A 12077-nucleotide genomic window follows, 5' to 3' on the forward strand; every position below is an offset into this window, starting at 1 on the left:
ACCTGGCAATTATGAATTGTGCTGCAGTAAACATTCTGATACAAACATCTTTATTGTAATGTGATTTTTTATCTTCTGGGTATATACCTAATAGTGGAATTGTAGGATCAAATGGCAAGTTTATTTTTAGTTCTCTAAGTGTTCTCCAGATTTCTTTCCAAAAGGAACGTATTAAATTGCATTCCCACCAGCAATGTAGAAGTGTTCCCTTTTCTCCACATCCATGCCAGCAACTCTGTTTTTGAGATTTTGTGATATGGGCTAATCTTACTGGAGTTAGGTGATATCTCAAAGTAGTTTTGATTTGCATTTCTCTAATGATTAAGGATGCATGTTGATTTTATAAGGGCATTTTTGCTTATCTGTGGTGTCTAGATGTCACCAAAAATAATTACACATGGATTTTGCTTTTTTGTTGTTGCTAATCAGCTTTTGTGAGTGTTTGCGTATTTCATGTAACGCAATGCATGTAATGCAACTCTTCTTCCAATGTGTAGCAGAAAAGGTTGGACACTCATGTGAGTTTAGATATGTGTTATCAGAGGCTTGTTTTTCTCTCTCTGAAGTTGTTTGTTTCTCCCCAGTTGGCAGCACTTTAATAATGCGAAGTGCTTCACTCTAGAGGAGCAGTGAGGCAGAGAAAAGCTTCACGGAGCCATACTGAGAGTAAAGACATATACATTAATTCAGCCTTCTCTTTCTATCCAATTGCTTCTATTAGGTAAAGAAAGTTATTTAAAAAAATCATAAGGACATACATACATATAGAGAGAGTTTGAGTTTGGTGGGATTTTTTCTTTTTCTTTTTCTTTCTTTATTACTTTTACATGTGCAGAACAAAAACCTACATAACACTGGTAAAGCTTTCTGGCATCATCAAGTTCCTTTCTGTGACTCATTAAGTTGCTGAAGCCCAGAAAATCAAATTTGGTTTAGAGCTGTTTGATAATGTAGTAACACAGTAAATTGTGATTCACCAATTAGCTCACATAATTAGAAAATCCAAAACATGCTCACGTCAAGTCCATGGTCATTGTCATTCTATATTTTTGCTGATTATAACTATCATTACACTTTTAGTTGATAATACCCAATTCTCAGTGGGATGATACATCCAAATTCATTCTGAATGAGAATCCACAAATATCTGTGTTTATAAGTCTGCTAAATAAGTTACTAAGGTCATTCATTCATTCATTCATTTGTCCTTCATGAAGCCTTTCTTGCCAGGCCATGTGTTAGGCAACGTCTGGTCCTTGAATCACAGAGCTCTCAATCTTCAGTACTATGTATAAATTCTTCTAAGATGGAAAAGCAAACTAAAACTGGAATCCTATTAAAAAAATGTGGTTTTATGTTAAAAATTAGTCTTTCTGGCTGATTCATAAATTCTAATGATGTTGCCAAGACACGTTATCAGAAATAGGAAACAGCCAATTTGAGCATTTTCTTGCTCAGAGGTTTTGCTTGGCTGAGACAGACTCTGTGATCCATGGGAATCTAACATTTGTTAGATTACTTTAAACAACTCTTCATACACTCTCTATGTACATCTATCGAAATGCAAGGTGCCTTGCTGTATTTAAAATGTATTTATTTCTCTTTGTATATACAAATCAATTCAAAGCTTAGTTGGATGGTTAAAATGATGTGTCACTTGAAATTTCAAAATGTGTCCTACTTTGCTTTTTTCTTAGTACTAGTGAAGTATTGGGCATGGTTCTACAGTCCATAGCCTTCCAATAAACCTAACAAAAGAATAATGGAGACGACTTACCTGAGCTTGAACCACTGAAGGAAAGACATTCCTTAGTTGAATACTATTTAGCAAAAAGTGGCATAGAGTAGAACTACCATTATCAATGAATTTTAAGGTCACACTTTGGTGTTTAATCATAAAATTTTTAAAGATATTAGAAAATTATTTCCCTTATCATTGTAACATTGGCCCTAGGTGATTTATTTTTTGTATTCTCATAATGTATATCTTATATTTTTTTCTCCTTAGGAAAAGCACAGATTCTAAGGGATATAAAAATCTTTGATCATTTTTTGCAGCATCTTACTTAGATATTTTAGAATAGCTTGGATTATGTTCCATTTGAATGAAAATATGTAATTGCAAATGTCAAGAAACTGTGGTTTCTGTCTTCAGTGAAGATGAAATCTAACCTCCAAGCATTTTTAAAAATGCAGCTGTCTCTTCTACATGTATTTAATAATTCTTCTTTTTTTGTTTCCTATTTACAGGTCAATGGGACAGAAATTGAATATGAATTTGAAGAAATTACGCTGGAGAGAGTAAGAAAAATTTTTTTTTTAAAACCAAAGCCCCAATCTTGCATTCCATATTCTATATCATAATGAGTTGTCTTGTGAAATTACACAATTGTCTGTTCTAAGCTGGGAGTTTTCCACAGCACTCACAATCAGAATATTAACGAAATGCTAGCAGTGGAGAGCATTGAGGCAGCAGACAAAATAATCAGAACATAAACTGCCTTGCCAGGATTTGGGGAATTGAATGAGAAAGAGAAATGTTCAATGAGCTTATAGAGCATTTTATTTTTCCATTGTTATTACTGGTGTTTTGGTTCTACATTATGTATGTGTATACTATACTATAGTCTCATTTCTCTAATATTGAAAATTCATCATAACTACATAACTACAGTGTAACCATACATTTCCTATTTAATTTTAAAAGAAAACTAAATCACATAAACTAAAACTCCATAGGGAAAAACACAACAGCCCCGCAAAGCTCTACAAGTATCCTGGTAGGGACTTGGCAAAGTCTTTTGCCAAATTAAAGAGACTGTGCAACATAGCCTCAATATATTTAGACTTTTTTCAAAAAATTTAGAGAAAGACATGTGACCATCTAGAAAACCATGAACAAAAGACATTAGCAAGACACTCATCAAAAAAGAAAAGGCCAGTAAACATGGGGAAATCTGTCCCACCTCATTAAGAACAAAGCCAAGGAGAATGAATAATTTTTGTCTTTTTGATTGGCAAAAATTTGAAAGGAATATGAATATTTAGCACCAGTGTGAAGTTCTGGAAATTGGTGCAAACCTAAATGAAAAATTTGGAAATCTGACTCAACAGCTATTAAAATGGGAATACTTTTAGACCCAGAAATTGTACTTACAAGAACGTCCAAATACACAAAGAGTCTTCATATTAGTATTCTTCACAATAGTGAAGATTGGAAAAGATAAGCATTTAATAATAAAAAGAAAAGAAAAATCTTGCTTATATATCTACATAATAAAAATTATATTAAAATAGTATTTTAGAAAAAAATAATTATATGAGTACATGATTTACCTAGGTTATACTATTAAATTTTAAAAGTTTTAAAATGATATTTAAAACATGATCCAGAGGCTTCCACAGCACCATGTACCGAGCACTCCGTCTTCTCGCGCGGTCGCGGCGCCTTCGGCGAGCTCCAGCCTCAGCCTCAGCTCCCGGCTCGAGTGGCGCGGCCGTCCCCCCATTCTGGGTCCCGAACGCGGCTCGAATGGCAAGCCAGAATTCCTTCCGGATAGAGTATGATACCTTTGGTGAACTCAAGGTCCCAAATGATAAGTACTATGGTGCCCAGACCGTGAGATCTACGATGAACTTTAAGATTGGAGGAGTGACGGAACGCATGCCAGTCCCAGTTATTAAAGCTTTTGGCATCTAGAAACGAGCAGCTGCTGAAGTAAACCAGGACTATGGTCTTGATCCAAAGATTGCTAATGCAATAACGAAGGCGGCAGACGAGGTGGCTGAAGGTAAATTAAATGATCATTTTCCTCTCGTGGTGTGGCAGACTGGATCCGGAACCCAGACGAATATGAATGTGAATGAAGTCATTAGCAATAGAGCAATTGAGATTTTAGGAGGCGAGCTTGGTAGCAAGAGCCCTGTGCATCCCAATGATCATGTTAATAAAAGCCAGAGCTCCAACGATACTTTCCCCACAGCAATGCACATTGCTGCTGCAGTCGAGGTTCACGAAGTGCTGTTACCAGGACTGCAGAAGCTCCATGATGCTCTCCATGCAAAATCCCAAGAGTTTGCGCAGATCATCAAAATTGGGCGCACTCACACTCAGGACGCTGTTCCCCTTACTCTTGGGCAGGAATTTAGTGGTTATGTTCAACAAGTGGCGTATGCAATGGCAAGAATAGAAGCTGCCATGCCACGGATCTACGAGCTCGCAGCTGGAGGCACGGCTGTCGGTACCGGTTTAAATACTAGAGTCGGCTTCGCAGAAAAAGTTGCTGCCAAAGTGGCTTCACTCACAGGCTTGCCATTTGTCACTGCTCCAAATAAATTTGAAGCTCTGGCTGCTCACGATGCTCTGGTTGAGCTCAGTGGAGCCATGAACACAACTGCTTGCAGTCTGATGAAGATAGCAAATGACATCCGCTTTCTGGGTTCTGGTCCTCGGTCAGGTCTAGGTGAACTGATCTTGCCTGAAAATGAACCAGGAAGCAGTATCATGCCAGGCAAAGTGAACCCTACTCAGTGTGAAGCAATGACCATGGTCGCAGCCCAAGTCATGGGGAATCATGTCGCTGTAACGGTTGGAGGCAGCAATGGACATTTTGAGTTGAATGTTTTTAAGCCGATGATGATTAAAAATGTGTTACACTCAGCCAGGCTGCTGGGGGATGCTTCAGTTTCCTTCACAGAAAACTGTGTGGTGGGAATCCAGGCCAACACAGAAAGGATCAACAAGCTAATGAATGAGTCTCTAATGCTGGTGACAGCTCTCAATCCTCACATAGGGTATGACAAGGCAGCAAAGATTGCCAAAACAGCACACAAAAATGGATCAACCTTAAAAGAAACTGCCATTGAACTTGGCTATCTCACAGCAGAGCAGTTTGATCAGTGGGTAAAACCTAAGGACATGCTGGGTCCAAAGTGACTTAAATAAATTTATTTTGAAAATAAACATATATAAAATAAAAAAAAAAAAACATGATCCAGTAAACAATACTGTCCACACATAATACACTCAAATAAACCTACAGAGAAATCCCAGAAAGATAAACACCAAAATGTTAAAAGCAGCTAACTTTTGTGAAGGACTTTTTGGGAAATTTTTACTTTTTTCTTTTTGTTTATGTTTATTTCCTAAACTTTCCATCATAAACATATGATCCATGTATAGTAAGAAATCAAAATGGAAGTATGTTTCTGTAAGCTGTCATTCAAGCATGAGTTCAGATTTTGACCTGTACTTTAATTTTATATCTTCTTTTTAGTTTACTGATTATCCTCATTCCTGAGTCAGGGGATTTTTTATTTTCAACCTAATTTTTATTGAGTGTGAGTGGTTTTAAGAGGAAACATACACGGAAATTTAAATATTTTACCAATGGGTTCTTTAAAACTTGCGTTATGGACTTTGATATAATTCTAATGGTTTGCCAAGTACCAGAAAAAGTGAGGCTTATGGAAAACTAGCCCAAATGGGTATAAAAGAACCCATTTCTCCTAAATCACTAACCCTGTCTCCAGGGCTGACTATATGATTTGTGAAATGCAATACAAAATAGAAATGTGGAGTCCTTCTAAACACAGGACTCGGTGAAACTGAACAAGTCTCGTGCTCATAAAGCTGACTTCATTTTTCTGCCCACCCAGTGCACATAAACATGTTGAACAGACAACACCATTTACTTACCTTAGTTTTGTAGATCAAAAAATAAATAGAAGTTAATGCTGGTGTGAGATAGAACATTCAGTAGGAGTAAGACAATTGTGCATTCCAGTCGGGGTTCTGATACTTACTTGCTTTCTGATCTTGAACATGTCAGGTCATTTTTTTTCTTCTTAAGACAGTCTCTGTCTGTCACCCTTGGTAGAATGCCATGGGTCACAGCTCACAGCAACCTGTAACTCTTGGGCTCAGGCGATTCTCTTGCCTCAGCCTTCTGAGTAGCTTGGGACTATAGGTGTCCACCACAACACTGGGCTCTATTTTTAAGGAGGGACTCTTGATCAGGCTGCTCTCAGGCAAAGGGACTCTTGCTCAAGACAATCCACCCACCTCAGCCTCCCAGAGAACCTCCCAGAGTGCTGGGATTACAGGCATGAGCCAGGGCCCCCCGGCCTAGATTACCTTGTTCGCTTCCTGCTGTGAGGTCTCAGATCTTACTCTGAACCTTGATACAGCCATGAGATTCACCCCCCTACAGAGCCTCCAGGTCAAGCACTATCTTCTCTGAGATATCTTCATCTTCAGAGAGGTAGATAGATATCTTCCTATCTTCATCTTTATCCTAGTACCCCCCCCATTCCTCCTTGGGAACCGTGAATCATGGATTTCAGCACTTCCCCCTCCCCAGTTTTCACCTTCTTTATGCCTTTTCTTCCCTCCTCACTTAACTGAGCCATCACTTTAATTCTGCTTCTATACTCTCAATGTGTCTTCTCTCCCCCATTCTGTGTGCATCCAGCAAAACCCCAGCCCTGTTTCACTCACCCTGCTTAAACCAGCTCATTCCTCATTCCTCACCAGCACATGAGCAACCAGACGTGGCTAGAGAAACCCTCACTCACCTCACTTTAAAATTTTAACCACTGATTTCGAATGAACTCTCAAAGCCCTCAGCAATTCTTACCCATTTATTTAGGAAAAAAAAATTTTTTTCTCATTCTTTAGGACAAAAATCCACATCTCATTTTATCTTCTCATACCTCACACTCCCCTCTCATCCTCATCTTCACCTGTTGACCTCCCTTCACATGCTATTGAGAAAATCCAAGCAGTCAAATGAAAACCACCTCACTTTTCTGCCACCAGATCTGCTGCATACTCTCCCTGTGACAGCAAAAGAAATTTCCTGCTGCTTTCTGAGGCCAGCTCTTGGTGCCTGGACTCCATAACCTCCTGTCCATGTCTGGCTTTCCTTCTGCATTTATCGGTTCAGTCTTCTATAATATCAGTCACTCTTGCTTTTCCTCAAAAAAAAACTTTAAAATGGATATGATGTCATATCTTTCTCCTTAAAACAAAAAGGAAAGAAAGAAAAAGAAAGAAAATAGAGCTGTCCCCTGACCCAATATCCACCCCCTCCTAGTGTCTCATTGCTCTATTTTGCTTTACCAGAAATCTAGGAAGATTGTCTATTTTTATTAACTCTACTTATTACCTCACTTTCTTATTTTAATCTATTTTAGGCTTTCACCTCCACCGTAATGCTAAAACTGTTCCTATCAAAAGTCATAATAAATTCCATCTTGCCCAATCCCAGCATCAGTTCTCAGTCCTGACTTCTCATTGGCACCTGATGCTTCTTCCTTCCCCAAAGATGTTAACTTTCTAACCCCCAGAACAAAACACTGTCTGGTTCTTTCACTACCTTATTTGCTGCTCTTTTAATCTAGATTCTTAATACCTTCAACTGATAACTCCAAAATCTGAAGCCATGACCCTGAGCTCTGAGTATATGTCACTGTCTGGTTAGCATCTCTGCTGGAATACCCAGAAGGCCTTTTCTCCCTGCTCCCTCCTCTCAGGGCCAAGGCTGCTTCTACCGTAATCATCTTCATGTTACCTATTTCGTTCTCTCACTTCCCTTACTATTCAGTCAAAGGAAAAGCTACAAGTCTTGCTGAATTTTTCTTTTTCCCTAGCATCCTGAGCAAGTCCTGCTGAAGCTGTCATAAAGATAGATTTCCAGGATCAATCAGCTCTCACCACTCATTACACTGAATCCTGTCCCAACCAGTATCATCCCATGCCTAGACCACTGTAGGAGCTTCTGCTTTTGCCCCACTCCTCTCCTCCAAGTAACCACAGTTGTCTTTTTCAGTATATAAACAAGATCATACCACTTTTATTTTTTGAAACCCCCCCAAAGTAATAATTACACTCACTGTCTTCACCTATGCACGTACCTTTAGGTGTGATGCTTATTCACTGTGACCCTCACACCTATAATCCTAGCACTCTGGGAGGCTGAGGTGGTGGATTGCTTGAGCTCACAAGTTTGAGAGCAGCCTGAGCCAGAGCGAGACCCTGCTATCTCTAAAAAAAAAAAAAAAAAAGGCAACCATCTAACAAAAACTTCCTTCATATCTGGTTGTTTTTTCTTTGTTAGATATTAAACAGCCAAAAATAAAGAAGTTATAGTCCTTGCTATATGCACTTACAGTTTATACTATATCTAATTTCTATATTATTTAATTTAGTAGTAATCATATTTAGTAAACCCGTACAGGGTGGGTACTGCTAATTCCATTTTACATATTAGTATACTGACATTAAGAGATTAAATTACTTGACAGAAGTCACACTGTTATAAGGAAGAGAGTTAGAATTCAGCCTCATGTCTAGCAGATGGTAAAACTTGATCTTATTACCATTGAGTTAGACTACCCTCACAATTAATCCCAAATTTCATTTCCTCCAAGAAGTATCTCTTGATTTACCCTGATAGGCAACATGCCTCTTCATAAACTAACACAGAGAACTTATCATACTAAATGATGAATAAAGTCTATCTCTAATGCCAGCCTCTGAATTCTATCATAGTGTTCTTTAGATTACCATTGTAACAAAAGGAAAGGAAAACTCACTGTGCAATTTGTGTACAAGTTGATGACTCCTCTACAGAAGATTTGTTCAAGGATTGGCCATTTGCTACACATGGCAACGCCTTCTAATATCTCATGTTTATTTGTCAGGCATTTACTGAAAACAGGGACTAGTCATGGACCTTGTTTCATAGAACTTCACAGCCTGGTAGAGGACACACCAAATAGGCAAAAAGAATGAAGAAAAATAGTGCTGTGAATAAATGGCCAGAATGGAGTACTTTTTAAAGGCTTTTACCTGAGCTGGATTATGAGAGAGTTGAGGAGAGAAGACGCCAGGTAAAAGGGAGTGGAAGAAGGAGGCATCTCAGACAGGGAGTAACAGATGCTAATGTTCATGGGCCCAGGGAACGTTAAATGCTCAAGGAGCGGCAGGTGGTTCCAAAGGATGGTGCTTTGCGTTAGGAGGTAGGGCTCCAAGAGAAGAGAGCAGGCTAGAGAGGTGGACAGGGCATCCATGGCTGCCTTGGATTTTATACTAAGAGATATAAACTTTGTTCTAAACACTATGAAGAGCCTCTCAAGAATTTAAACTATAAAATTGACATGGTCATGGTTGTATTTGAAAGAACTCACTTTGGCTGCAACATTCCATATACAGTTATAGGACGTGGACATCCACGGTATTTCAATCCTTCCGACACCCTGGGCTTTCATAATGCAAGCAGAGGTAGCAGGGTAAAGTTCATGCTTCCGAGTAATTTATCCATTCTCCAGGTGTAAAGTTACTAGGTTACAAAGGCCCAAAAAGATTTGTATCAGGAGCATTGTGGATAACAGATTCATCACACCTTCACTGCCCTGCCCAGCATGCACGACTGCAACTTAGCAGAGATGTGGAAATGACGACCGACTCTACCAGCTACCTCCTCTGACTCCCTGGCACCTCCCACCCCCACCAAAAAAAAGAACATTTGGAGTGCTTTCCTGTCAGTTGCAGAATGTATAGCCATGTGGTACTATTTTAATATTCTGTCTGACGAGTCAGAGATATTCTTTTGCAGCTAATAAAAAAAAAAAAAATCAAAGATCTGAGTCATTTTTCCAAACATAAATCATTGACTTTTGTTAGTTATTGTTTCAACTATGCCAAAACAAATAGATTTATAAGGGAGGGAGATATGACTAATTTATTGCATCCTGCAAATTCCTCCAAATGAAGCAAGTGTGGTATAAAGTAGGTAACATGGTAATTGTTCCAACAAAGTTTGCGAATTGTCAGGTAAGAAGAAACCCCTTACGATTGTCAACTGGTGGCCTCTCTGGCTTCATCCAGATAGCAAATTAATTAGAAAGCCATTAGATGTTTGATTCACTTAGGCCAAATTATTTTATTTCACATTATTCTTCTTAAAAATTCATAAATTCAAATACAGTTAAGGATATATTATTTCAAATAATGTAGAAACTTTGGGCTTCTAAATTCCTCATGTTAGGGATCTCTATGATTTTCAATTAATAGTGACAGGAGGGAAAAGCCAGGGTTCTACTGGATGTTTTCTAGGATGTCAGTTTTTATATAGTCAACTATAGCAAAATCTTATTCTAGTTTAATTCAATAATTTTTGATAAAAGATAAGTTTTTTAAATGAACTTCAAAGTTTTGTACATCTAGTTATCAGTGTGCATTTAAGTACATTTGAAATATGTGCATTTGTGTATTTAAGTGTATATTTAGACATAAACATACATTTATATAATATGTGTGAATTTTAATGAGAATATTATTGGCTTTGACTGAAGGCATTACAAGAGTTATAGAACAAAAGTAGGCATATAAAGCCTATGGAGGATGGGCACACTGGCTCATGTCTATAATCCTAGCACTCTGACAGGCTGAGGTGGGAGGATCACTTAAGGTCAGGAATTTAAGAACATCCTGAACAAAGCAAAACCCTGTCTCTACTAAAAGAAGAAATTATCTGGGTATTATGGTGCACACCTGTAGTCCCAGCTACCTGGGAGGCTGAGCCAGGAGGATCACTTGAGGCCAGGAGTTGAGGCTGGTGTGAGCTAAGCTGAGGCCATGGCACTATAACCCTGGCAACAGAGCCAGGCTCTGTCTCTAACAAAACAAAACAAAACAAACAATGGGAAGAAGTGTCCTCGTAGAAGCTTTCATTCTTTGGACTCAAAGTTTGTTTAGAATCTAGAATCAGCCACTTCCTGTTTGACTTTTAGCAAGTTACTTAAACTACTATTTAGGCTTTAGTTTCTTCAAAAGGAATAAGATACTATTTTTATTTTATTTTATTTTTTTGAGATAGAGTCTCACTATGTTGCCCTGTGTAAAGTGCTGTGGTGTCACAGCTCACAGCAATCTCTAGCTCTTGGGCTGGGGCGATTCTCTTACCTCAGCCTCCTAAATTGCTGGTACTAGAGGCACTTGCCACAATGCCTGGCTATTTTTGTTGCAGTTGCCACCTCTATTTTAGCTGGCCGGGGCCAGGTTTGAACCCATCACCCTTGGTATATGGGGCTGGCACCCTACCCACTGAGCCACAGGTGCTGCCCAAGACAGTATTATCTATTTCATAGTATTATAGTGAAATATGGAAATAATAAATGTAAAATGTCTAAAGTAGCAGCTGGAACATGTTAGATAATTAGCATTATTAGTTATTATAGTTTACAAGTCTTTGCACACACATTTATCTAGACACTGTTTTTTTATTTTTTGAAGGTGATATTGCTGGTGGAACTTCAAGCTATGATTCTACCTCCAGGGCAAATGGCTTCGCTTGTGTGTGCGAGTGTCAGTGTCTGTATTTGTGGTAAATGATAAGCCCCTGAAATGGTCTCTGAAATGTACATAGACACAATTAACCATATACTTTTAATTATGTTAAGTGTATAAATGGAATCTGCTCTTCAATTTGCAGCCATAACTACTTCTAGAATAACTTAACCACTATTTGCAGCTCTACCTGTTTCTTCTTTGTTAATCCACAAGAATTTAGTCCCAGGCCAGACAAGGAATTGCTGTTTTATTTTATTTTCAGTAGTTTGAGATTATATTTGCTTCAGACGCTCTGATATCGCCTTAAGATATTTTATTTTAGCGATCCTCCATTTCTAATCTCTACATATGATATAGCAAATAGCTATTGTTTTTTCTGTGCATTAAAACCACTCCTTTTTCCTGAAGAATATCTCCTTCTTTTGGGGAACCACTCCTGACCTTATTTCAGCCATGTGATTCTGGAAAGGACTGCAAGTCATAGTATGCCTAGGCCTCCAGGCGACTGGTCTGGAACTGCTCATCTGAGTTACCTGGAGAGGTAGTAAAAAGTAATACTGGGGCTCGGCACCTGTGGCTCAAGCGGCTAAGGCGCCAGCCACATACACCTAAGGTGGCGGGTTCGAATCCCCAGCCCGGCCCGCCAAACAACAATGATGGCTGCAACCAAAAAATAGCCGGGCGTTGTGGCAGGCGCCTGTGGTCCCAGCTACTTGGGAGG

General features: G+C 38.8%; 2 protein-coding genes across 5 annotated transcripts in view; both read left to right on the forward strand.

The window, feature by feature from the left end:
- DLG2 (discs large MAGUK scaffold protein 2) overlaps positions 1–12077 on the forward strand; it is a 2018366-nt gene that overhangs the window by 1352612 nt on the left and 653677 nt on the right. For all 4 annotated transcript variants that reach the window (XM_023511782.1, XM_023511784.1, XM_003780855.3 and 1 more), the window contains one exon: positions 2251–2301. In XM_023511782.1, the coding sequence (XP_023367550.1) occupies positions 2251–2301 (51 nt within the window). The remainder of the gene's footprint in view (positions 1–2250; positions 2302–12077) is intronic.
- On the forward strand, positions 3402–4975 carry LOC100943275 (fumarate hydratase, mitochondrial-like). Its single transcript, XM_012803239.2, is given in 1 exon segment — positions 3402–4975. A coding segment is annotated over 1 exon segment (1527 nt). The 5' UTR covers positions 3402–3409; the 3' UTR covers positions 4937–4975.

This window comes from Otolemur garnettii, unplaced genomic scaffold (assembly GCF_000181295.1).
Source record: "Otolemur garnettii isolate 467f Iridium unplaced genomic scaffold, OtoGar3 scaffold00001, whole genome shotgun sequence".
NCBI classification, from domain to species: domain Eukaryota; kingdom Metazoa; phylum Chordata; class Mammalia; order Primates; family Galagidae; genus Otolemur; species Otolemur garnettii.